The sequence below is a fragment of the Prionailurus viverrinus genome, chromosome X (assembly GCF_022837055.1).
Source record: "Prionailurus viverrinus isolate Anna chromosome X, UM_Priviv_1.0, whole genome shotgun sequence".
Lineage (NCBI taxonomy): Eukaryota > Metazoa > Chordata > Mammalia > Carnivora > Felidae > Prionailurus > Prionailurus viverrinus.
In genome coordinates, this window is record NC_062579.1 from 39,400,868 (window position 1) to 39,426,306 (window position 25,439).

General features: G+C 48.4%; 1 protein-coding gene across 3 annotated transcripts in view; it reads right to left on the reverse strand.

The window, feature by feature from the left end:
• Positions 1-1,807: 1,807 nt before the first annotated feature.
• OTUD5 (OTU deubiquitinase 5) overlaps positions 1,808-25,439 on the reverse strand; it is a 28,007-nt gene continuing 4,375 nt past the window's right edge. Inside the window, exons 2-9 of one of the 3 annotated variants that reach the window (XM_047843749.1) lie at positions 17,666-17,756; positions 10,070-10,134; positions 9,826-9,982; positions 9,579-9,727; positions 5,111-5,314; positions 3,439-3,640; positions 3,236-3,349; positions 1,808-2,932 (exon numbers count right to left, since the gene is read on the reverse strand). In XM_047843749.1, coding sequence (XP_047699705.1) covers positions 2,808-2,932; positions 3,236-3,349; positions 3,439-3,640; positions 5,111-5,314; positions 9,579-9,727; positions 9,826-9,982; positions 10,070-10,134; positions 17,666-17,756 — 1,107 coding nt within the window. In that variant the 3' untranslated portion in view covers positions 1,808-2,807. Of the gene's footprint in view, positions 2,933-3,235; positions 3,350-3,438; positions 3,641-5,110; positions 5,315-9,578; positions 9,728-9,825; positions 9,983-10,069; positions 10,135-17,665; positions 17,760-25,439 lie in introns of all 3 variants that reach the window. The other 2 variants (XM_047843747.1, XM_047843748.1) reach the window with 2 other exon arrangements.

Sequence of the window (25,439 nt, forward strand, 5' to 3'; positions counted from 1 at the left end):
CCAGAACTTGTCATGATACTGGCACCATCAGACACACACTATCACAGGAAGACTTGTACTGTCCCAGAAATGAGAGACCTCGTGGCTGTCACAGGAAGACACACAGATGCTCCAGAGACACACAAGTACTGCTCCAAAGGCAGACATAAATACTTATGCAACAGAGCCACATGGATAGGCAGTGTCACAAAAACAGATGTGGAGAGACCCAGTCAGACACACAACCAGCAAACATGCAGCGTTGTCACTGAAATTGTCCAGAAATAGCTACCTAGAATCTGTCAAAGGAATACAAACGGACATCCACCACATCAGAATGAAACCACAGATGCACTGTCACAGACAGACCCACGCAGACATGCACTTGTCTCAGAAACAGGCATAAACTGTCAGAGACAGAGTCCCACACTCAGTCACCATCTGACACACCTGGAAACAAGCCCTTGTCACACACACTGGAGACACTGTGAGAGGCATGTAAAGACTTGGACTCAACCAAAGTCACACACAGACAACACTCAAAAAGCAAATACACACATGTATTCTCCCTTATTCATCCAGTATTTATTAGGGGTCTACCGTAAGCCTGCCAGGCCCTGGCAGGGGTGCAGATATTAAGAGATACACAGATTAAGTCAGGCATCACAGCCCTTGCACAGTTATTGGGGAAGGAGTAAAGACACATTTGTGGATAGAAGTGAGAATGTGGAGTCACACAGGGCTTCTCAGAAGGTGACCTTCTACCCATCTTGAAGGACAAGGTTGAGGGCTCAGGACAGGGGAAGGGCAAATTCCAGGCAGAGGCCAATGAAACTGGACAGAGCAGCAAGAGGTAGGCAGGGGCCAAATGGTGCAGAAACTTCAGTATTAGGATAATAAATACTATCTGCTAACATCTGAGCTCTCAGAACGTGCCAGGCACCATGCTATCATACATTATATTGACCACATGCATTCTCTCTCTGTGCTCACAACCAGAGAGTGTGAGGTAGTAGACATTAATCACTCCTGTTGGACACGTGGTAGGACCCTTGAAACTCACAGAGCCTGTGATTTGACCAAGGCCACACATCTAGAAAAAGCCAGGTAGGTTTCAAACCAACTCTCCAACATCTGCATGCATGACCAGTGAATTCCACAGACACCCCACAGGTGGCCACCTGGCCAGGCATGCCCTCACCGGCAGACCTGGACATGCACCCTTCCACATGGGCCCCATTAGTGAGGCACAGCAAACAAACCAACCCCATTCTTGACAAAACATGGGGACCAGCCATCCTTCTCTGCCTTGACTTTACCCCAAGGAAAGGCAGACAGGGGTGTTAGAAGACTGGGGACATCAATAAGAAAGGACTTAACCATTCCTTAAACCCAGGAGGCCCACCAGTCAATTCCACTAAACTTACGTTGATATGAGGCCTCTGTTGTGCCTTTCCAAAGCATTCCTCATCAAAGATCACAAGGAAAGAGCAAACGTATGCAGGCAAGGAGGCAGGCAGAGAAATTGTAAGTTCAGTACCAGCCCTCAAGCTCATAGTCCTCTGCTCCCATCATACCCCAGGACACAAGGTGGGCAGGCTACACGTGCCAGTATTGAGGCAGGGGCAGCAGGCAAAGATGGAACTTTCTTGTTAGGAACAGGTCCAGAAGTTGGTGAGCAGTGAATCAAATATGAGCAAACCCCGGGCCCGGGGAAATACCGTACTGGAGAGCATGCAGCCCTCAGAGGTCAAGCCAAGGCCTATGCCATCACCGCCTCTGCCCAAAGCCCCACCCATCCCATGCCCCACACAGAACAGAGGCGCTCAGGGGAAACTGACATTTGGTTTTATTGTGCCAAGGACATTACAGATGGTGGATCTTGTCAACACCTGAAGGGCACAGGTGCCTCATCTGTTGAGGCTGCTCCCACTCCCCACTCAAATCCTGGGCAGGCAGTGGCTGCCATGATCCTCAAAGGTGCCTCCCACCCCAAGATTCCAAAGAGACCAGTGGTGGTGGTGGTAGTGGTGGTGGTGGTGTGGAAGCAATAGGAATGCAGCGAGGTCAGAGTCTCAGTGTCCAAAGCCCATATGACACCTGCCCCCCTGCCCCCCACCCTGCCCCGGCTTGCACTCTAGACACTGCCCACCTCCACAGAGCTGGAGGCTAGAGACAGCAACCACATCTTTGTGCTCCCTCTGTGGCCCATGGCCTGCCTGCTCCCAAACCAGAGATGCCGCCTTCACAGAGCCAATGCTGTTGTCTACATCATTTTGGATTGATTGATTTTATACGATAAAAGTACATTTTAATAAAGAAAAAATTCAACATTGAAGGCTCAGACATTCTTGGGGTACTGGGAAGGGGAATTCCCACTTCTTCCTCGCACCTTCCCAGCATCATTGTGGAGGTGGGGGTAACAAGTTTTTCTGAAGTTGGAAGAAACAGGGCAGGGAGTGAGGGGGGCAGGGAGACTTTCCTCTGTCTGAATGTTTCTCCTCGGGGACTGCCTGGCTGCCAGTTGGTTTGTCTCTGTGTGCCTCTCGCCTATGTTCGGCACCCTTGCCCAAGTCCCCTGTGGAGTGCAGGGATGGTGCTGTGCAGGGGGCAACAGGGCACGTCAGCTGGCGAAGAGACGGGTGATGGTGGTGGTGGCAGCGATGAAAGAGGGTGCAGTGGTGGGTCAGCCAGAGGGAAGTGGGGAAGAGGGAAACGAAAGGAGAGAGGGAAGAAGGCAAGAGGGAAGAAAGCCAAAGAAGGTGGGTCGGCACCGGAGGGCAGGAGTGGTGGGGGTTGGGAGATGGTCTCCAGTCTCTGGGTCTCCATCAACTCTTGTCTGGGGGTGGATCTCTGTGCACTTTGTTTTTCTTCATACTGTCTAGGTATTCCTGTTGGGACACTGCCAGCACCGATGCTAGGATCTCATCATCATCCCAGTCATTCAGACCTGCTGGGCCAAGAGGAAGGGGAAAAGGATGATGGAATACTTCCAGCCCTCCTTCTCTTCACCTTTGCTGATCCCTGGCTCTAGAGAGATCCTATCCAGGCCCCTCTACATTTCTATGGAGAAGGCTCCTCCGGGCCTATGGAATCCCATTCAGATCCCCCCTGGACACATCCCTTGGGTTTGAAAAATTCCCTTTTCTTGGGTAGATGGCCAGAGGTCTGGAAGGCCCCCCTCATGGGGTCTGTTGGTTTTTCTCTCTCCCCAATTCCCAGCTGGCCTCTGGGCCCCTAGACAGAGGAGGCTTACCAAACGCAGAGGGGGACATCTGCTGAATGAGGGCCCGGCACTCCAGAGCAGGGTAGAGGGACACGAGGGGGGGAGTAGCCCGGTCAGCCCCTGCCGAGAACTGGCTGCTTGTACCTGGGGCAGAGGGATAGTCAGAGGCAGGGCCCAGGACCTAGGCAGCACCTCCTAACCCCGGCATGCTTCCCTGTCACCAACTCACTGACCTGGTGCACAGGGTGAAGGAGGTTTGGCAAGAGCTAAGACAGTGCCTGGGGAAGGGGGCTTGATGCCCAACTCGGTGTGCAGCTCAGGGTGCTCGGGTGAAGAGGCTGAACTCCGCTGCCGCGGGGACCTATTGGTCCACTCCTCTAGGCCACTGGAGGCTGCTGCTGTGGCAGAACTGCATGTGGCGCTGGCTTTCCGGGGCTGCAGTGGGAAGGAGGAGGAGGAGGGAAGGACCAACGCCAGTCATGACCCTCCTATGCCCCATCCCTAAGGGCTGGCTCCCTCCCGGAATCCTGGCTATGATACAGTTTCTACATAGGCCACCATCATTCCTGGGCACACAGCAGACCACAGGACAAAGGTAAGCTCCTTAATCCTCCCTCACACCCTTACAGCCAATTTGACAGGGAACCTATACTTCCACCTTCAAAATCCATTCAGACTCCATCCCCTTTTCTCCTTCCTTCCTAGCCAGCTCCGCCATCAGTTACCACTGGGACTATTCTAGTAGCCTCTGCCTCACAGGCCCCTGCTTCTACCCCTGCCCCCTAGATTCCATGCTGCACTCAGCAATCAGGGGGATCCTGTCCCTCCTCTGCTCACAACCCTCCAAATGGCTTCTGCCTCACTCACAGTAAAAGCCAAAGTCCTCACCACAGCCCACAACCCCCTTCTCAATCTGGCCCCACCACCTCTGACTTCATTTACTACTACATTCTGCTCAGCCACACTGGCCTCCTGACCACACCCAAATCACACCAGGTGTGCCCTACCTCAGGGCCTTTGCTGGCCTTCTGCCTTGCCTGGCACATGCACTTAGCTAACTGCTTCACCTTCTGCAAGCTTTTGCTCACATCTCACCTGCTCTCAGGCCTACCCTGACCACGTTATTTAAAACTGTGACCTCTCAGCGCCCTTAGCCCTACTCATTCCCTTTACCCTGCTCTACATGTTTCATCTGTCCCACCTCTCAACTAGTGTACTCATTATGTTTACTGTTTATTTTGTTCCACTCTGCAAAAATGTAAGCATCACAAGCACAGGGATCTGGGTCTGCCTGGCTCACCAATGTACCCCCGTACACCGAGAACAATGCCCGGCACACACCTGCGATCAATATTTGTTAAGTAAATGACTCAACTCTTTCCAGCATCTACAGTCACTCTAAACTCCTTGTGATTCCTCAAATGCCTGCCTGCTCTGCCTCCTCTCTGCCCTAAACATTCAACCTTCCTGTGTGAAGACTGATCAGAGCCCCCACAACTACTGGTCTCCTAGACAGGGTCAAGGGCTTCACTGATATATGTCTCTCTCAGTAGACAGGGGATCTCTGAGAGTGGAGCAGGCCAGACCTGATTTTACATCCTCAGCACAGAGCCTGACGCACAAGGACCTTCAGCAAAAGCCTGTCCCTCTGGAACTACCCGTCAATCCCACGTGTCACCACCAGTGGCTGGCCTCCCTCACTCTTTTAGAGAGCTTGTTCTGCAAAGGTGTTGAGAGTTCTAAGGCACAATGCCAAGACTCAGGCCAAGATGAGGTACAGAATGGGCTGGGAGCTTCCTTTTCTCCCAGATGTCAAAACTGCTTAATTTTTTTCTGCCAGTACGGGAGCAGAGCATGGGAAGTAAGGGGTTCTTGGCCAGGCCAGTGACAGAGCCCAGGACACACCTGGCTGGGGCCGCGGACCTGGCGGGCCTGTTTCTCTTGATCCCGTAGCCACTGCAGGTAGGATTCCCGAGCCACCTGCTCCTCAATGGCCTCGTTTGTGGCCTCCCAGTCTGTGGCCCGCTTCTTGTCTTCCAGCATCTGCTGTTCAATCCATGACTCCTCTGATGTTTTTATGGCATTCTTCATCAGGGACTGCTCTGCAAACTGCAAGGCACGGAGGACAGGGATGTAGGGTGACACTCTGAACTCCAGCCAAGAGACAGAACTGGCTCAGGATTATGAGTCTGTAGGCTCAGAAGACAGGGGATAAGAAGGCAGGTACTCCTACTAAGCACCCCCCTGAGCAGGCTGTCTATTCATCAGGTATCGGGGGAAGGCAGGCTGGGGTAGTGGGATTTGTCACTCCAAACTCCTACACTCAGAAGCCCTGCTCCCAACCCCAAGACACTTTGACTGAAGTACTATGTCTGGGGCAGCCAGGTACTGGAATTTAAAGACGCCTTACCCAGAGATGACTCAGTTTCATAATGCTGAGGCCTTCCTCACCTATGCCCACATGGGACAAGGAGAAAAGATCACCTGACCTGAAAAGTTAGCTGTGTGTACACAGGGCGAAGGGAGTATTTGGACATTTAAGGGGACAAGAGGACAGTACTGTCATGGTATAGGGTATTATGAGTTGTGGGACACCGTAGGAAAGTGCTTTTCGTCAGGCTATGAGATATGAAATAATGAGAAAAATATCAGAGCATATTCCAGGCATTAGGTGTAATTATTGCTCAACAAAATTCTAACATTATTTTAATGCAGATATACACACTACACACCAATGTGTGTGTGCACTAAGTTATGATGTAAAGCGTAGTTTTTTACCCATGTGTAATAGTCCAAAAAGTATGTAAAATTGTTAGAACAAGTCAATTAAAAAGTGGGCAAAAAAAGTCTAAATACACAACCTCCTCAAAGAAGATATACAGATGGCAAATAAGCACATGAAAAGATGCTCAACACCATTTGTCATCAGGGAATTGCAAATTAAAACAATGAGGTACCTTATCTGTTGGAGGTATCAGTAAGAACTGCAGCTTCATATAGATACAGATGGTTACATAAAAAAATATTTCTAGATAAGAGTATACATAGAAATATTTCTAGGTAAGTGTATACATATGGGTTAGTATACACAGATATATTTCCTTGCTCTGTCAGCTGAAGGAGCCTAGAAGCAAGGACACCCCAGTAACAAGGAGCATACTCAGCATCCAGATCTTGATTTTTCTTTTTTAAAAATTTTTTAATGTTTATTTTTGAGAGAGTGAGCAAGCAGGGGAGGGGGAGGGGAGGGGGAGAGGGAGGGAGTCACACAATCTGAAGCAGGCTCCAGGCTCTGAACTGTTAGCACAGAGCCTGTCGTGGGGCTCGAACTCATGAACCACAAGATCATGACCTGAGCTGAAGTTGGATGCTTAACCGACTGAGCTACCCAGGCACCTGCAGATCTTGGTTTCTAATAACACACTCCAATAAAGGGAACGAGGGATCTTTGGAGAAATGGCTAGTTCTAGAATTGGGGCAAGAAATACACAAGATGAACCTGGAGCACCTCATAGTGCCAGAAGCTACGAAAGTGCTACAAAATGAAACAAAATAAACAAACAAAACCCAAAATTTAAAACAGCCCACCACCACAATGATAGGGGGATGTCAACGAGATGTAGGAACCAACTAAGAGAGCTCTTAATAGCCAAAACTGGAACAATGTGAGCATCAAAATCAATAAAAATAGTACTGGGTTACAATCCAGTATAAAAGAAATACCCTTGAGTCCACAGTGATATAAATAAATGGAGGACAAGAGACCAATCTCCCTTGCAGAATTCTACAGTTTATATAGATACTATGCCCTCAAGAAGATAGAGCATAACCTCCACTTCTCAAGTGTGGGCTGTACATAATGGTTTCCTTCCAAACCGGACAGTATGAAAAAGGGAATGGGGAAAGAGAGTAATTTTACAGTGGAGAAAATCTGACAAACACTACTTCCACTATCAATCAAGGTCAACATCAACAGTCATAAATCATGTTCACAGTATATACTACTGACATGATGTGATGAGAATGTCACTTTTACCACTGTGATCTTTCTCCCTAAAACCCATAGCCCCAGTCTAATCATAAGAAAAACATTAGACCAATTCCAAAAGAGAAACATCCTACGATATACATGACCAGTACTCTTCATAACTGTGAAGGTCATCAAAAACATGAAAACGTGAGAAACTGTCACAAATAAGGGAACCTAAAGAGACATCATGATTTTAGTTAATAACAATGTATCAGTATTAGTACAAATATTATAACAAATGTCAATTCCAAAAGAGAAACATCCTACAATAAGTGACCTGTACTCCTCAAAGCTGTCAAGGTCATCAAAAACATGAAAATGTGAGAAATTGTCACAAATAAGGGAACCTAAAAAGACATCATGATTTCAGTTAATAATAATGTACCAATACTGCTTCAAATATTATAACAAATGTATCATAGTCATCTAATGTTAATGATAGCGAAACTATTGGGCTTGGGCGGGAGAAGCGGAGGGAAGAATACATGGGAACTCTATACTATCTTCTTAATTTTCTGGTAGATCTAAAACTTCTAAACCATTAAGTCTAGGTGCGCCTGGGTGCCTCAGTTGGTTGGGCGTCTGACTCTTGATTTTGGCTCAGGTCATGATCTCCTGGTTCTTGGGATCGAGCCCAGCTTTGGGCTCTGTGCAGAACCTGCTTGGGATTCTCTCCCTCCCACTGCCCCCTCCCCTTCTGGCATGCATGCATATGTGCTCTCTCTCTAAATAAGTAAATAAACATAAAAAAAAAAAACCCCAAGCCTACAAATAAAAAAAAAAAAACTTAAGGCATTCACATTTTTTTTAAAAAAAGGAAAAAGAGGGGTGCCTGGGTGGCTCCCCAATTGAGTGTCTGCAGCTCAGGTCATGATCTCAAGGTTCATGAATTCGAGCCCCACATTGGGCTCTGTGCTCACAGCTCAGAGACTGGAGGATGCTTCGAATTCTTTGTCTCCCTCTCTCTCTGCCCCTCCCATGCTCATGCTCTCTCTTTCAAAACATAAATAAACATTAAAAAAATAATTTTTAAGGGGCACCTGGGTAGCTCAGTCAGTTAAGCATCCAATTTCGGCTCAGGTCATCATCTCACGGTTTGTGAGTTCAAGCCCTATGTCGGGCTCTGTGCTGACGGCCTGGAGCCTGCTTCAGATTCTGTGTCTCCCTTTCTCTGCCTCTCTCCCTCAAAGGTAAATAAACATTAAAAAACAATTTTTATGTAATTTTTTAAAAATAATAAATAAGGAAAAAGAAAAATGAGTGATCAGACCACAGAAAGTCACGGATGAATCTTAAATTTAAATACGTAGTGTTATGTGTGAGAAGCCACTCTGAAATACTGTAGGATTCCAATTCCATGACATTCTAGAAAAGGCAAAACTAGATCTGTAAACAGATCAAAGACAAAAACAAGGAAACTCAGAGAAACTGTCAGAGCCAAGAGGAGCCAAGACAACTAAATGTAGTATGGTGTCCTGGACCAGATAAGATCCTAAGGGAAAGACTGAGGTCATTTAAATAAAGTACAGTCTTTAGTTAATTATCAATATTGCCTTTTGATTGTGACAAATGTTCTATGCTGACATGCTAATCAGAGTGGGGAACATGGAAATTCTCTAATTTCAGTAATTCTGCCAATCTAAAACTATTCTAAAATTAAAAGTTTACTTAAAAAAACAAAACAAAAAAACCCTCCATTGGAGGGTGTGTTGGTGTTAGGGTGTGCATTTCCTAAAATGAGGCAGGGGCACTTTCTGCTTATAGGAAGTGAAACCTGAATAGAAGATAGCAAAATCCCCAGAAGATGACTGTTTATGAGAGAGAATGAGAATGTCAGCGTGTGCTGGAAAACATACTGCCACCTTCTGAGCACCTACTAGGCACCAGGCTCAGTATTAGGCACTTACTGTATAGGCTGAGCTACCAGCCCAGATTACTTGGGTAATCTACCCTAGGTCCCACAGCCAGTAAGTAGTACAGCCAGGCCCGCACTTTAAGTCTCTGAACACAGCTGTCTATAACTGCTGAGTTTCAGAAGAGGATCCATGTGGGTGCCAAGATACCCATACCAAGCCTTGGTTCACAGTTCTCAGATGTGCCTCCATATCACAAAATGTCAACCATCAACAGGCATGAAAGATGGGTAAGCCAGCTGGGACAGGCAAATGGAGACCACAGACTGAGCCCTGAGATCCCCTAACTCCCTATTTTTATAAAGGTGAGACCTCAGGGGCAACTCAGAGGGGACAGGACATTTTTGTGGACTAGGGCATAACTGAGACCCCAACAGAGGTTTTTGGCCTCTGTATCTAGCAGTCATCCTGAGCAGGGGGACCCACTTACCCCTGGTTTGAATGACGGCAGGCCTAGCCCCACACCAATGGTGGCCTTGTTGGGATTCACCACTGAATTGTAGTGGATATTCCGATGGTAGCTGACGCGGATGGGTTCATCCTCATTTTGATGGATCCCATGGAATGTGTTGATGGGTTCTGCAGAGAAATAGAAGGAAGGAGCATCCACAATGGGCCAGGCAGGGCAGGCTCGGACCAGGTGCAGTCAGTCGCTCACCTACCCACCACAGAAGTACCTGTGCTGTACTGGTACACCTCCACGGGCCGGTTGTACATCTCTGCCATGGCCTGCATCTCAATGTGGTTGCCATGGCAGTTGTTTTTCCGCTTCCTGTTGATGTAGGTGGTGAAGTCCTCTGTGACATAGTTGGAGAAGTAGTCCGCATTCTTCATCTGCAGAACAGATTGGAGAGTCAAGGTCTGCGGGGGGAGGAGATGCACCCATACTGCCCCCACCCCAAGGCCTCCACAGGGTCTCACCAGGTAGTCCATGCAATGCTTTCGTACAACCTCATGCATGTCCTGGTCTCCATATACCTGGTCAGCTGTGGGGAGAGGAGAAAGGAGAGGCTGGGGTTAAGAGCTGCCACCAGAAGAGTTTGGAGTCATGGAACATCCTTGGCGGTGGAGGGCTGGGGGCCAGAAAAACTCCTTTTCCTACACTAAAGGCCTAGAGAGTGCTAGGCTTTGTGGGCTGGAATGGGGTCATGGAAAAAGAGGCAGGCAGGGACAGTCTTTAGGAACAAGAGTATAGGCGAGAGGAACACAACCACAGTCCTCTCAGGCAGATGAATTTGTCCAGGGCTTGCCAAGCCACTCAGACAAGTCAATAAACATTTTAAGTCCCCTAAGTGGTCTTGAGCACCAGCAATTCCACACTCCCCCTTCACTCTTCACACGAGGAAGCCAAGGTTCAGGGAGAGTTTGTGGCTTCATCAAGGTCACACAGCAAGTGAGTCTGACGGATTCAACTCTAGAATCCAGTTTTCCTGACTCCTGGGAGCCAGCATGGCCTCTGTAGGTTAAAAAAATGAAAAAAGAAGAGACAAGAAAAACAACTGGGCTCCAAGCCTAGTTCTGCCAGGTCCTAGTGAGCTAAGCGACTAGAAGAAAGCAACCCAAGTGTTCCGAGCCTCATGTGCCTCGCACACAAAACAGGAACAAGTAGGATGATTCCCTAGCAGGCCTCTTGTGGGATCAATGAGATAAAGGGTATAAGGTGACTAGCACTGGGCTTGGGACAGACCAGCCACTCAGCAAATCAAGAGTTCCCTACCCATAGTGGGGCCTGAATGTGGGGTACTGTGAAGGTGAGAGAGGTGAGTAAAATCCTGCCCCTGCCTGCAAGAAGCACGTAATCTAAGCAAGAGAAATAAGACACATATGAACATAACTTAAACTTAATTCAGGAAAGGCAGCCTATGGCCCAAATGGTCTAGGCATCATGGGGTTTTGGTCAAAATAAGAACCAGGCTCCTCCTGCCTCACTGTGAGGATCTTCACACATGCCATTTCCTCTTTTCAGGGCATTCTTTCCATTCTCCTCGGCTGCCTACCTGTCAAATACCCATGTGTTCTTTATACAGTTCCCCATCTCTCCCACCCTCCAAAGCACTTCTATCACCAGATTTATCAAAGATGTATGCAGACTTCCTCTGCCTGAGCACTCTGACTTCCACTGAGGGCTGAGAGCAGTTCACATCCAAGTCCACCCCAGCTCAGAGGCCAATACAGTACAGGAAATCGGGAAGAGCTTGCTGACTGGATGGATAGGCTGGGGTGGGGGGAGGCCGGGAGTCTTGTCCCTGGGAAATTAAAGTGGGCTTGAAGACGAGGCCCACCTGGTGTCCACTGGCTAAGACAAAGAGGGAATTTCCCTTTGTCTCCCCAAAGGACCAGGACCACTGCTCTGATGGGATCACCCGGGGCACTGGGGCAGGGTCAAGTCCCTCAGGGGACACCACAGAGTTCTTCCATGAGAGCCAGTCTGCCTTGGAAGAATCACCGGAAGAACGCCTTTGCCGCCCTCCCCCTTCCCTCCCTGGAGGATTCTGTGAGATAAGGAGAAAAATGCTACTTCTGAGATAGAAAACGGGGCCAATGCCTGTCTCATGTCCTCTTCGGAGGTGCACAGGACTGAGGGGGAGGGGAGCTGTGAAGGCGGGAAGGGGTAGCCCCTTCACCGATGTAAACAAGGATGTGGGTTCTGTGGCCACACTCTTCCCCACCCCCCAGCAGCACTTCCAGCAAGTCACGTGCCCTGCGCACAGGCTGGGGGCCCCCTGCTGCCGCCTTTCTTAGAAGCCAGGACCACAGAGCCCTCTGTGGCTGCCGAGAGCTATTTATGTAGAATGAGCTTGGGGTGCTGAGGAGGCAGTGCTGCCAGCAGCTGCAGTAAACAGGAACTGAGATGGCGGCAAAGGGGTTAAATAGGGGCCGGACTGCGAAGCTCAAGGAGGTGGCTGAGATGTTCCTAGGGAAGGATCAACAGGCATTTGCAGGCCTGGGAGATGGATCTACCTGAGCTAGATGCCAGATGCAAGAAAATGGAGGAAAGGGGAGACTGGGACAGGGAAGGAAACTGAGGGAACCTCATGAAGGTCCCCCTGCTCCATTCCCCTGCCACTGTCTCCTTTGCCTTAGCAGAAAGGCTCTGCTGCCTCCTAGCTGTGTGGCGCTGGACAAGACCATCAAGCTCTCTGGGCCACAATGTCTTCTTCCGAAGTGGGGAGAGTAACTCCTCTTCCTTTCACAGGGAGCTGTCAAGACTAGGGGTAGGGTTTGTGAACACCTAAGGTATACTAGGTGTTCAAGAAATGGGGTTCCATTTATTACGAGTAGACGCTGACTCTTTCAGATGGCCAACCACTCACAAGTCAGAATGTCACCGGAACCACTTATTTAAGCCCTTCCTCATTTCTGTCACTTCCTCAGCCAGAGGAATGCCCCAAACTTAGGAGTCTAGGCTGTCCCTCCTCACACAGGCAGGACTGGGTCTCAACCTTTACTGAATTCAAAGGTCCACAGGTCTACCTTCTGTATCCATAGTTCAAATCTTTAGCAACCAAATTAACATCAAATCAATAATACAAGCTTCACAAACCAGGGCCCTTAAGTGTGGGCAAGGTATAACTTTACCTTCCTACCTACCTCCCTGTAAAATATCCCCTTCTCTCTTCAATTCTAAGATGCACTGGTAGGTGGTACCACACATGCATTTAAATCGCAGCTTTTGTTAGGGGTGGTAGTGGCACGGCACGACCCACCTACCTGATTATATAAGATATACCCCAGTTTGGGGAATCATACACATGGAAGAAAATATGTTATCTGAACCAGCAAAATGGAACAATAATACCTCCCCAAAGAGGGAGAGGAGAAGGGTCTTTACAGTGATCTAAGGCAGGGAAAAGCATCCAGGGCAGGGCAGAAACACAGGCAGCCCTCACTGAGGCGGTGCTTGCCTGACTTTGCTAGCTCCACCTCTGTCCTCCAGAAAGCCCTCCTCCTCTGAGAGGGTAGCCATATGGGACCAGGGGCTAGGCTGGGCTGGATTTCCCTGTGGGGGCCAAGGTGGGGGAAAGGGCCAATGGACCTGCAGAGGTAGGGGAATTCAGAGAACTTGTTTTGATAGAAACTGAAACTCCTCTTCTTGCTGACGCTGCACTTGTGGGCAACGTGCACCTGCTCTCCCTTCCCAGAGTCCAGCTGAAGGGGGTCCCCACTACCTCACCTCTGTCCCCAACCCAAAGAACGCTCAGAAATCCTCAGGACAGTACTACAATTGGTTCCACTAAGGTCTTTTCACATTCCAACTTCTTCCATCTTCACCCCAAAAAAGCCCTACTTTACACAGGAGGGATACTGAGGTACAAAAATACAGCACAGATGGCCCAAGGCCACACATCTGGGAGGGTGAAGGTGAGGCCAAGCTCTCAAGAAATAACCAGTGACTTCAAACACTCATGCTCCAGGTGATGTTACCACCACTCCCAATCTACCTATCACCTTAGCCACCTGACTGCCTAGGCAAGGCCTGATTCTGTCTGCCTCAGTTTCTCCACCAGCACAAACAGGAATCAGCTGGAACCCAGGAAAGGCCTGGGAGTGAGCAGAGATTACAGAGAGGTCAGTATCCCACACCGGTCCTTTCTCTGAGCATGCTGAGACACCAGCACAAAAATGCATGTGCACACACGCACACAGCCAGCAGATCCTGCCAAAGACATTCCCTGAGGCCAAATACCCATACCACCCTGACAACTACAGAGACCTATTGTATTCCACAAGTAGTTGCCCTTGCTGCTAACCAAGAAAGACTAAAGGTTGCACATGAGGCAAGGCTGTACAAACTGAGGACCCCCACCTCCTCCCTACCCTTTGCCAGGGGCTTAATGGGAGGGAGGAATACCCAATAGCTCTAACAGACTTGCCTCAACCTCCTTCCCCTATTGCCTGAGGGAAGGTCCCCCAAACCTCTGTAATCCTTCCTCCTTAGTCTCCCTAAAATAAAGTCACTATTTGCCAAAGAGTTATGTGCAGAAGCAAGACAGGAGAGCCTGGATAATCTAAAGGAGTTTAATAAAGCACAGGGCTCTACCATTTGTTTTAGAGGCACCTGGGACCTGCCTCCCCACCAGGCTGCTGCCTGCCTGCCTGCTAGAAGAGCCACAGCAAGTTCTGCTGAGGACAGAAAAGGAAGCTTGGTGTCTGCAGGGAATCTAAAAACAAACCACACAAATGTGTGTACACACAGCAGCAGGGGGAGACAGGAACCTGATCTGTTCCCCACTTGCCTCCTGGCCCACTGTGAATGCCAGCCCCACCAAGAAGATGAGCCAGAAAAAAAGGCCTCACCTGCCTATCAAGCAGCTGTTGTGTGCACCTGGCCCATGGCCCCAAATGGCACATCCTCAGTAGGGGAGACATCCTCAATTAGGGGGAGACAAAACTCAGTCCTCTTAACAGCCTGTCTCTGAGATGCCTGCTCCTCTACTTAAGGATTCCCATGGCAAAGATGGGAAAACTGAAGGAGGCAGGGCAGAAAGAGCCCAGTGGAAACTGGTATCATGGTGGCCCATGGGAATTTTCTCCTCTGGCCTAGTTCAACCTCAAACACCATGTTCTGACACTGGCTATGTGACCTAGATAATAACGTCCTGGCTTTCTCATAAGGCCTCAGTTTTCCCATTAACAAAACAGTCAAAATTAATCAAAGATACATCCCTCCAATGCTGATGGTCCAGGCTAATGTTTCTGGGCCCCACCATTGCAACATGTACAACTCCAGCTGTTTCCTCATGGCCCATGCAGACAGATGTACGTGTGGCCTCCACTTTTCTCACAGAGGCCAGGGCCAGAGGTTTTTGCTGAGTCAAAGCCATGTGGGGAGAGGGAAGAAGGAGAGAGGCAGACTCATGTTTCCAGGAGGAGGTTATCTGAACATAGCAGGGGCAGGATGGGCCACCAGACACCTCGGGAACTCAGACTTGTACTTCTACTCCACCCAAGCCTTCACTGATGCTCACAAGTCCCCAACAGGGGGTAGTGGGAGAGAGCAGTGAATACTGGTTTACAGTACGGACACCTGGACTGCAGAGGTAAAACAGAGGGTAGAGAAGCAAAGCTGAGAAGGCAGGGCTTTCCCAGGGTCATAGAAAGAATGTGTCCTTGGGATACCTCTGGGTCCCCATGCCAGCTCTACCACTAATGACCCTTTCCTGAGCCTCAACCTTCTCACCTGTCTCATGTGATAATGATCCCAATTTTGCAGGTGAATCTGAAGCACCAAGCTGAGTGCCAGCGAACAAAACAGTCAGGGTCAACAAACAACAGAGTGGTCTCTGTGTGTGCAATCCCCCTCCAACTCCAACCTTCAGTGATGTGCTCCTTCCACTATTCAATGCATAGCAGGAAATCAGAAGCTATAGGCCTTCTCACCAGAGCTCAGGGCAACTACCACCTGTCCCTGTACAAGCCAGGCTGGAAGCAGAGGGGCAGCAGAAAGCTGGAGGACAAAGTCCCTTTCTCGGGCACATGTCCTGTGCACTCTGCTGCAGAGAAACTTCCAGATGAGGCCTGGAGACCCAGGGGCCATGTACTTCTAGAGAGAGGCCATGGGGCTTCTGAGGTTTTACAGAGAAAAGCCAAGGGCAGCTCAGTTGGGGGAAATGGCTCAGTTGGGGGAAATGGGTAGCCATAGTGCTGATAGGGAAAGGCCTTCAACCTACCACGGTCAGCTCTTCCTATAAGCTCAGGCCCTTTACTGGAAGGCCTGGGGTGGGGGCAGGGGGAGTGTGGTGTGGTGTCAGAGGGTGTTTGGGGAGGTCAGCTAGATGGACATACGTGAAAATATTGCTGTTGATATGGGTTACTACATAAACCAGGTCGTTACTAGCCCCAAGATCTTCCTCAAAGACTGCCTGAGACCAAGTATACCCGGCTACATTCTCTTACATTCACTCCACTAGTAGCCCTGTTTATCCCACATCTCGCCTGAGGTTTCAGCACAGGGCCTAGCACCTAAAAGGCCCCCACCTATTCTTTCTTTGCCTTCCTTGGTCCAAGATGCCCCCAAACCCAGCACTTTCTCTAGGAAACATTCCAGGAGAACACAGACTTGAGCCACAGGGGGAGGAGGACTGGGATTTTCCCAGGCCAGCACAGACCACTGCCTGGACCTCTTCCCCTTGGTAGAACTGGCAGGCAAGCACTCACCCCATGTAAACTTCTTCCACCCATTCAACAAACATTTGTGGCTCTGAGACACCACCAAAAACAGCATTCAGGCTTTACCAATGCTACTGTTCCGAGGGCCTACTGTCAGGCACTAAAGGGATTTACTGAAGTAATCTCGTTTATCTGTTGTAACACTGGGTCTCTCAGCCTCCTGTTACAGCCTTGGAAGTAGGCTCAAGCAAAAAGAACTGGTTGCCCAAGTTCACACCAAGAATCAGTGGCAAAGCCAAAAGTGGAGCCTGAGTCAGTCCAGCCCACCAGTACTCATGGGGGCTAGCCACAGAGAGGATAGCAGACCTTGTAGGGATTCAAGGAGTCCTTCAGAATCAGTACCATTTAACAGATGGGGAAATATAAGTTTTTGAATCAGGGCCAGAACTAGAAGATAAAGCTTCTGACTCCTAGCTGAAAGCTGCTATCAGAGAGCCCTTCTTCCTGGTAGATTATCAGAGCCCCAATGGAAGGGTCAGATCACATTCCCCAATTTCCCCGGACACTAGCACAGGGCCTTACAACTGCCTATTGGGTCACAGGTTCAGAGCCAGAGGGAGCTCAAAGATACTGCTCAGACTGGACAGTTGATGGCATTAAGGAATTATGAATGTTGTTAGGTAGGATAATAACACTTTGGTTATGTTAGGAAAAAACAGAAAGAAAGAACCCTTATCTGCCAGAGAAACATACTTAAGTATTTAACATATGAAATGATCCAATGTTGGGGTTTTGCTTTAAAAATACTCTTGCTTCAGGACAGTGAAAAAAAAGTGGGCAAGATAGTGATAAAACAAGGCTGGCCATGTGTTGATGACTATTTTAAATATGAATGATGGGTACATGAGAATTCACTATTCTACTTCTGTGTAAGTTTAAAAAAATTCCATGGTCCCAGGGTGACAGCAGTGTGCTGTGGTTAAGAGCATGGGCCTCAGACTAACCTGACCCAGAGACCCCTGACTCTACTATGTACTACCTGATCCTGGGCAGGTCACTCCCCTGCTTTAAGCTGCTTTTCTCACCTGACAAATGGAAACCACGACAGTCCCTACACTTACCTAGCCTGGGGGAGAATTAAAAAGGGTTTCCTTTAGTGGCTGACAGTGCAATCTGTCACCAAGTATTGTTATTTTCTTTATCACTATTACTGTTGTTATTACTTCCGTGCCACCACACTGCCTCATGACCAAAGGCTAGAGGCCAGATACTAATTTGAAGCTGGGGCCTGGAGTCCTGAAAAGACCAGTGAACTCTACCCTCAACCCTATCTTAGGGATTACTCCTAAAAATTAGAAGTAGCTCAGGGGCATTTCTAGGTCCTTGAAGGCTGAGGCAGAGACTCACCTACAGCCCGGAAGAGACAGGCGCCGTCCTCCTTCATCTGCTTGATGATGAAGCCCTTCTTGTCCCTCAGGGCCTTTTCAAACCAGTGCTCCTGCTGGAGGGAAGAGGTGGGGGTCAGCAACAGGAAAGACCTGTACCCTCTCCCCATGGCCCTGCCCTCCAATTCCCGAAGGGCCTAGCTAAATGGCAGGGTCAAACTCCCAGCCCTGTTTGACACTCTATGCATGCAAAGGAAGAGGAGACCCTTTCTTTTAGGGAACTGGTCATTGTGTAAGCAGAAGACTTGCTCCCAGAAGGGCCTCATCTGCTTTCTGACGGACCCCTGCTGACCATGTTGGGAATCCAATGCTTGGCCTTCCCATAGGCAGCCGGAGGCCCTGACCCAGAAAGTACCTGGAGGTAGGGGGCAGCAGAGAACCTGGCTTTACCTCAAGGAGTTTCACCTGGGGATCCTCTAGTCACTTAGGGTAGGGATGATATGGAGGAGGGAGTAAATGGCAAGAGCCTAGATCCCATTTTGCCTTTGTATAAGGCAAAATACGTGCAAGGTATGATTTCACTTACAATTGAACAAGTTTAACATACATACATGTGACTATACATGTAAGTATACAAACATGTAAAAGTTGGGAAGACCATCCAACAAAATACCCCTAAAAGTTGGCATTACAGGTGATTTTGACCGTCTTCAAGAAAAGTATGCAATCCCTTGTCCAAAATTCCAAAACTCAAAAAGCTTTGAAAACCAGAAGTCTTCCTCTAATTCATCTGCCATCATAACCTGACCTGAGCTGGCGAGAATGTATTTATCCCCCACTTGGAGGTGAATATTCAAACACTGCCATGCAGAAACATTCAGGTGTTCATGAGGTACTGCCACAGACTCCACCAGAGGTGTTACCAAACACACAGTATATACATCAGTTGATTTTTCTAAATTCTGAAATTTCTCTAAATTCCAAAGCACATCTGACCCCAAAGGTTCAGGTTTAGTGTGCCTAGACAAATGTGTATTTTCAGACTTAAAAAATAATAATGGATGAGCACCTGGGTGGCTCAGTTGGTTAAACATCTGACTCTTGGTTTTGGCTCAGGTCATGATCTCAGTTTGTGGGATCGAGCCCTGTGCTTACAGCATGGAGCCTGCTTGGGATTCTATCTCCCTCTCTCTCTGCCCCTCCCCTGTTCACTCTCTGTGTCTCAAGAAATAAATAAACTTAACCCTCTGTTTGTCCCTCTCCCTGTTTTTATATTATTTTTGCTTCCCTTCCCTTATATTCATCTATTTTGCATCTTAAAGTCCTCATATGGGTAAGGGGCATTAAGGAATCTACTCCTGAAATCGTTGTTGCACTATATGCTAACTAACTTAGATGTAAATTTAAAAAATAAGTTAAATAAAAATTTAAAAAAAAAACTTAAAAAACAAATCTCTCTCTCCTTCTGCCCCTCTCCCTTGCTCACATAAGCACACCCTCTCTAAAAAAAAAAAAGTAGATGAACAGGCAGAAAAGAGGGTATTTAGGGCAGTGAAACTACTCTGTATGGTACTTTGTAAGTGGGTATGTGTCAGGGCACCTGGGTGGCTCAGTCGGTTAAGCATCTGACTTTGGCCCAGGTCATAATCTCATGGTTCGTGAGTTCAAGGCCTGCAACAGGCTCCATGCCAACAGTGTGGAGCCTGCTTGGGATGATTTCTCTCTCCCTCTCTCTCTGCCTCTCCCTGGCTTATGCTCTCTCTCCCTCTCAAATAAAATATAACTTAAAAAAAAGTGGTTATGTATCATTATCCATTTGTCCAAATCCATAGAATGTACACCAAGGGTGAAACCTAATGTAAACTGTGGACTTTGAGTGTTTATGATGTGTCCTACATGGACACTGATTGTAACAAATGCACCACTCTGGTGGGGGATGTTAATAATGGGGGAGGCTATGCATGTGTGAGGGCAGGGGATATATGGGAACTGCCTGTTCAATATGAGAACTCTTTTGTTCAGTTTTTTTTTTAATTTTTTTTCAATGTTTATTTATTTTGAGAGAGAGACAGAGAGACAGAGAATGAGCAGGGGAGAGGCAGAAAGGGAGACACAGAATCTGAAGCAGACTCCAGGCTCTGAGCTGTCAGCACAGAGCCCAACACGGGGCTCGAACTCACGAACCGTGAGATCATGACCTGAGCCGAAGTTAGACATTTAACCCCCTTTTGTTCAGTTTTTCTGTGAACCTGAAAGTGCTCTAAAATATTAAGTCTATTAAAAAAATAGGGGGGCCTGGTGGCTTAGTCGGTTAAGCGTCCAACTTTGGTTCAGGTCATGATCTCGCAGTCCATGAGTTCAAGCCCCACGTCAGGCTCTGTGCTGACAGCTCAGAGCCTGGAGCCTGCTTCAAATTCTGTGCCTCCCTTTCTCTCTCTGCCCCTCCCCCACTCATGCTTTGTCTCTCTTGCAAGAATAAACAAACATTAAAAAAAAATAAAAAATAATAATGTCCATGGGTCACTTAGAACATATTTTCCATTTCAAAACAAAACTAGAAGCAGCAGACCTTTCCCAGGCCTCTTACGCCCTCTGGTGGCCACCAGAAGAAACCAGCCTTACCTATCATCCAGGCTAGGGACCAGAAGTACCAAGCCTGCTCCTTTGGGACACCACCCCGACCAGGGATTTATAGTATATGGCTAATGATCACTAGACAGAGGGGATCACTACTCTACGGGACACTTTTCCCCACCTCAAGTGAGCAAAATTCCCAGCAGAGTAGGAAGTACGAAGTCTGGAAGCCAAAAGCTCTGCATTCCAATCCCAGCTCTGCCACTCACTCGCTGCATGATTTCAGGTAAGCTACCTGAACTCACCAAGCCTCAGTTTCCTATCAAACAGGGGATATGTGATCTACCTGATGGAGCTGTCAAGAAGCTCAGAGGAGCTTCAAGACCTGAAAAGGCTTTGTAAATAACCTAAGTCACCAGTCACAGAAGAGTGGACACTGGCCCAGAGACGATGCACAACTGAGGCCCTCAGAGAGTACCAGGTGAGTGGCTGGACAGTAAGGGATGAAGATGGGGGTGACAAAGGAATGCCCAGCAGCCCCACCATTAGGGCCCACACCCCGGGAAGGTGTTACCGGCTTTCCAGAGATGACAAAGGTACCTGGAAGCCCTTAATGGGTTCCCATAGACAGCACAAAGACTCTTATTTGAGCACAACACTCCAACAACCAGGTGCCTGTCCACAACCAAGAGACTGTGGACTAGTACACTCCAGCCAGTTCCCCCAAGTCCATCCCTGTCCTGCAGGGACAGTCATATCCCAACACCATGGTGCCTGCTCTAGCCAGGGGTCACCAGCAGGGAAGCTACAACTATGACTAAAGGCGCAGACTGGACAGAAAGAAAAGTTCTTAAAAAGAAGGGCACACAGCAACCTCCTGCCCTCAAGTGTGTGTGGGGAGGGAGTGGGGGAGGTGAGATCAAGGTGATCAAAGAGGATAAGAGGGGCCCCTACTTATTCATCCAACAAAAGTTTACCAGGCAGCTGCTAAGTCAGACCCTGTCTGTATTAAGGCTGGCAATGAGGACAGAGAAATGAATCAGACTTGGTCTCTACCTTCGATAAATTCACAAATTGCTAGGGGGGTGGGGAAACAGGGAATGACCACACACAGTGTGAGCAGGGCAGTGAAAGAATTGAACACACAGTGCTATGAAACACAGAGGAAGGGACCTGGCCAATCATTAAGGCTGGCACTTGAATAGAGGTGCCAGCTGACCAAAGGATCAAAACATAAAGACCTCCAGAAATGCTTGTTAACTGGATAAGAAATCACTTCTGGGGACACCTGGCTGGCTCTGTTGGAGAAGAATGTGACTCTTGGGTCTTGGGATTGTGAGTCTGAGCCCCATGTTGCATGTTGAGATTACTTAAACTAATTTAAAAAAAATCACTTCTGCCACAGAACACTAGGGATGCCAAAGGCCCAGCAATGACTCCAGCACAGCTCAAGTCCTGGGTAGGACTATGCAGGTAAGCAGAGCGGGGCCAGGAAGAAAGATGAACTCATATTAGCCAAATGCCTGCCCCTCACCAGGTGCCTGATGCAAAAGTTAACTTCACTTAATTGTTCTTATCACAGTCCAGCTGCCAGTGAGCATTAACCTTATTTGACAGAGGCAAAAGAGCTGGGGTTTGGGCACCAGCAAAGGCTAGTATAGAGGTAACAGGGGAGGCCTCATGAGCCACAGTGTAGAGACATACCTGGCAGCCTATCCTAGGAAAATCCTGGTTTGTCCCTAAAATTGAAGGAGGCCTGAATCTGGAGGCCAGACCACTACCTACCCATTGGCTTTAGCATCAGCAGCCTTAAGGGCTTAGGCTCTGGCTGAAACCGTGCCTTTCCCTTTGGGGAGAGAAAATAGGACATCATTGTCCTGGGCTCCAGAAAGAGATGAAGAGTCCCAGGAGCCTCTAGCATAGTCTCCTCCTTCCCACAGCTGGACAGGAGCCTCTGAGAAAGATGCCAACTTGGGAACTGTTTAGGAAAGTGGCCCAAGAAAAAAATGCTGGTGGGGGAGAGGTGCGGGGGCTAGTCCTGCCATTGGTTAAGTTTAAGTTACAATGCTCTAGCCTGAGAAAGTCAAGTCCAGACCATGAATCTTACAAGGCCACTGCTGAGCCTGTCGGTGAGTCCCTCCCACATCTCTGAGCCTCCATAAGGGGACTGGACAAAGTTCTCTGACATCAGGGGATCCCAGGAGCAAGACTCTGCAACCTACTGGTCCAAAGGCCCAAAAGAAGTTAAAGCAGGGGCGCCTGGGTGGCTCAGTCAGTTAAGCGTCCGACTTCGGCTCAGGTCATGATCTCACAGTTTCTGAGTTCGAGCCCCACATCGGGCTCTGTGCTGACAGCTTAGAGCCTGGAGCCTGCTTCAAATTCTATGGCTCCCTCTCTCTCTGCTCCTCCCCCTCTCATGCTCTCTCTCTCCTTCAAAAATAAATAAAAACATTAAAAAAATTTTTAAAAAAAGTTGAAGCAGACTGTGGGACCCAAGTAATTTAGGTTCCAATCCAGCTCCACCAATTACTAGCCATGTGATGAACCACTCTAAAAACTCCACAGTATTCCAATCTGTGAAATAGGATAACAAGCTTCCCAATAATAGGGTTACTGGGAAGACTCCAATATTACATGACTTTACCCAGCAGAGTATCATTTAATGGGTTTCCTTCTTCCCCTGGAATACCCCTATAGTAACCTGAATGATGACCACCCACAGATATCAGAGGCCCTAAACCTGAAACCTGTAAATGGTACTTTGTAAGGAAAAAGGGTCTTTGGGGTGTGATTAAGTTAAGGGTCTTGAGATGGGGAGATTACCTTGGGAGTATTCAGGTAGGACCTAAATGCAATCACAAGTGTGAGAAAGACCTGATACAGAAGAGGAGACCACACATAAACAGAGAGGACAGTATGAAATCAGGCAGAGGCTGGAGTGATGTGATCACAAACCAAAGAACACCGGCAGCCACCAGAAGCTGGAAGAATACTGGATTCTCCTTAGAGCCTCTGCAGCAAGTGTGGTCCTGCCAACACTTAGATTTTGGCCCAGTGAAACTGGTTTTGGACTTCTGGCTTCCAGAACTGTGAGAGAATACATTTCTGTTGTTCTAAACCACTCAGTTTGTGGTAATTTGTCACAGCAGCCACAGGAAACTAATACAACCCATTTGTAGCACTCCCTAGTGTGAGCCATGAGGCTATATGGCATGGTTCCCGTCCTGCAGGATCTACCTCTCTAGCATTCCCCCAGGGAGAGGATTAGAATGAAGGCAGCAGGGGCTTGGAACTCCCCCTCCCAGTCTGGGAAGCTACTGACCCTGCCTATCAATGAATGAGCTGCCACTGAAGACAGAGGGGGCAGGGGAAGATGGCAGCAGCAGTGGCAGCTCTTGAGCAGATGTCTTCCCAGAGCCCGTGGCCAAGAGGTGTTTAGTATTCTGGCCTTCACAGCTCTGTCCCAGCAAGTCTGATGCCAAGACCACCCTTCTCTCCCCCCAAATCACCCAGGAACACTGGCTCAACTCCATGGGCAAAACACAGGCAACCCATCCAATGAAAAACAGAGGCACACTGCTCTCTAAGGAGCAACACAAGCTCTCCAGGGTGAAGGAATGGGAAAGGAGCAAGGCCCCAAACCTACTGCTGGGCCACTGAGGGGGCAAGGGGAGAGGGGCTGGGTTAAAAAAATGAAGATTCTATCATTCTTCAACAAAAAGAAATGAAGTATTGCTGCATACTACAACACGGATGAGCCTTGAAAAGAATATGCTAAGAGAAAAAACCCAGATACAAAGAATTTCACATTGTAGGATTCCATTTGTAGGAACTGTTCAGAATAGAAGAATCAATCAAAATGAAAAGTAGATTAGTAGTTGCTGGGGCTGGGAGGCGATGGGGGATTGGGAGATGGGGATGGTGCAAAGTTTCATTTGCAAGTGATGAAAATGTTCTAAAATTGATCGATCGTGGTGATGGGTGCACAACTCTGAATACACTAAAAGCTACTGAATTGTACACTTTAAATTGGTGAATTCTATGTTGTGTGAATTATCTCCATAAAGCCATTAAAATTAAACAAATCCAAGGACTGACAACAATGGCAGAGAAGAAGGAAGCCAAACATTGTATGAGACTTCGTAACACACCCCCATAAGCCAACGGGCCTTACCCAAAACTTCCAAAATGAGGAGGGGGAGTGGGGAGCAGGGAATTAAGAGATTACAACCAGCTTCTCAGAAATGAGTCCAACCTCCCTCCTCATTATTACCCATTTCAAGGCTGGAGAAACTGAGGCCCAGAAAAGGGAACCGCCTGAAGATACAGAACTCAAACCCAGAAAGCCCAGGCAGGGACCATTCCTGCTATAAGATTCTGTCTCCCCGCCAAAGGAATCCACCGGTTCCTGGATGCCAAAGGGTCTTTGCTAACAAAGCTCAATTGTTAACAAAGCCTCCCAGGGAGAACCTAGATTGTCCTGGGGAAACTGCAAGAGAAATCAGCCAAGCTCCGAGGTGGACAGGCACTCCTACACTCAATAACCCCAGGCATGGGTGGACTCTTGGGGGTGGGGGGAAGGAAGCTGAGAGTTTGCCTGAAGCCATAAAACAGCCAAGTAGGAGACCCTAGGGTTTGAACTCAGGCCTGCCCAGCTCCAAAGCCCCCAATTTTTCCACACACAAACCTACCTCTACACCATCCAATAGGCCCCTTGACGGGCAACCCCCAAGCCTATTCACCATAACACAGTTGGACATAAAACATCACTGCCTGCCAACCCCAAACCTCACACTGAACAGACACTTGTCCTGCCCACCAATCTTGGGCAAGGGAAAGAGGAAGAGGAACCCAGTTTTTCCTCAAAAGACACTCACCATTCTCTGTCACCTCTAGGTCCCGAGGGCTTCAGTATGAGTTCCCTAAAATCCCAAAGCTAAACGACCCTTCACCAGCTCCTTACCTGACCCATGAAGAAACTGAGACCCAGAGAACACAGACCTAAATATTCTGGTTCATCCAGCAAAGCTCCAGCAGAGTCAGAGTAGGAACCCAGGTACTCTGGCTACAGTGCCAGGTCCAGTACCTCTGACCACCTCCGTATTGCACACCCCATTCTTAAAATGCTCTGAGGGGTCCTCAAGCTCTTTTCACAGTGTAGACTCGGTAAGGCAGCCATGCCTGGAAAAGAAACCCCCAACATCACCCCCTCCCTAGCACCA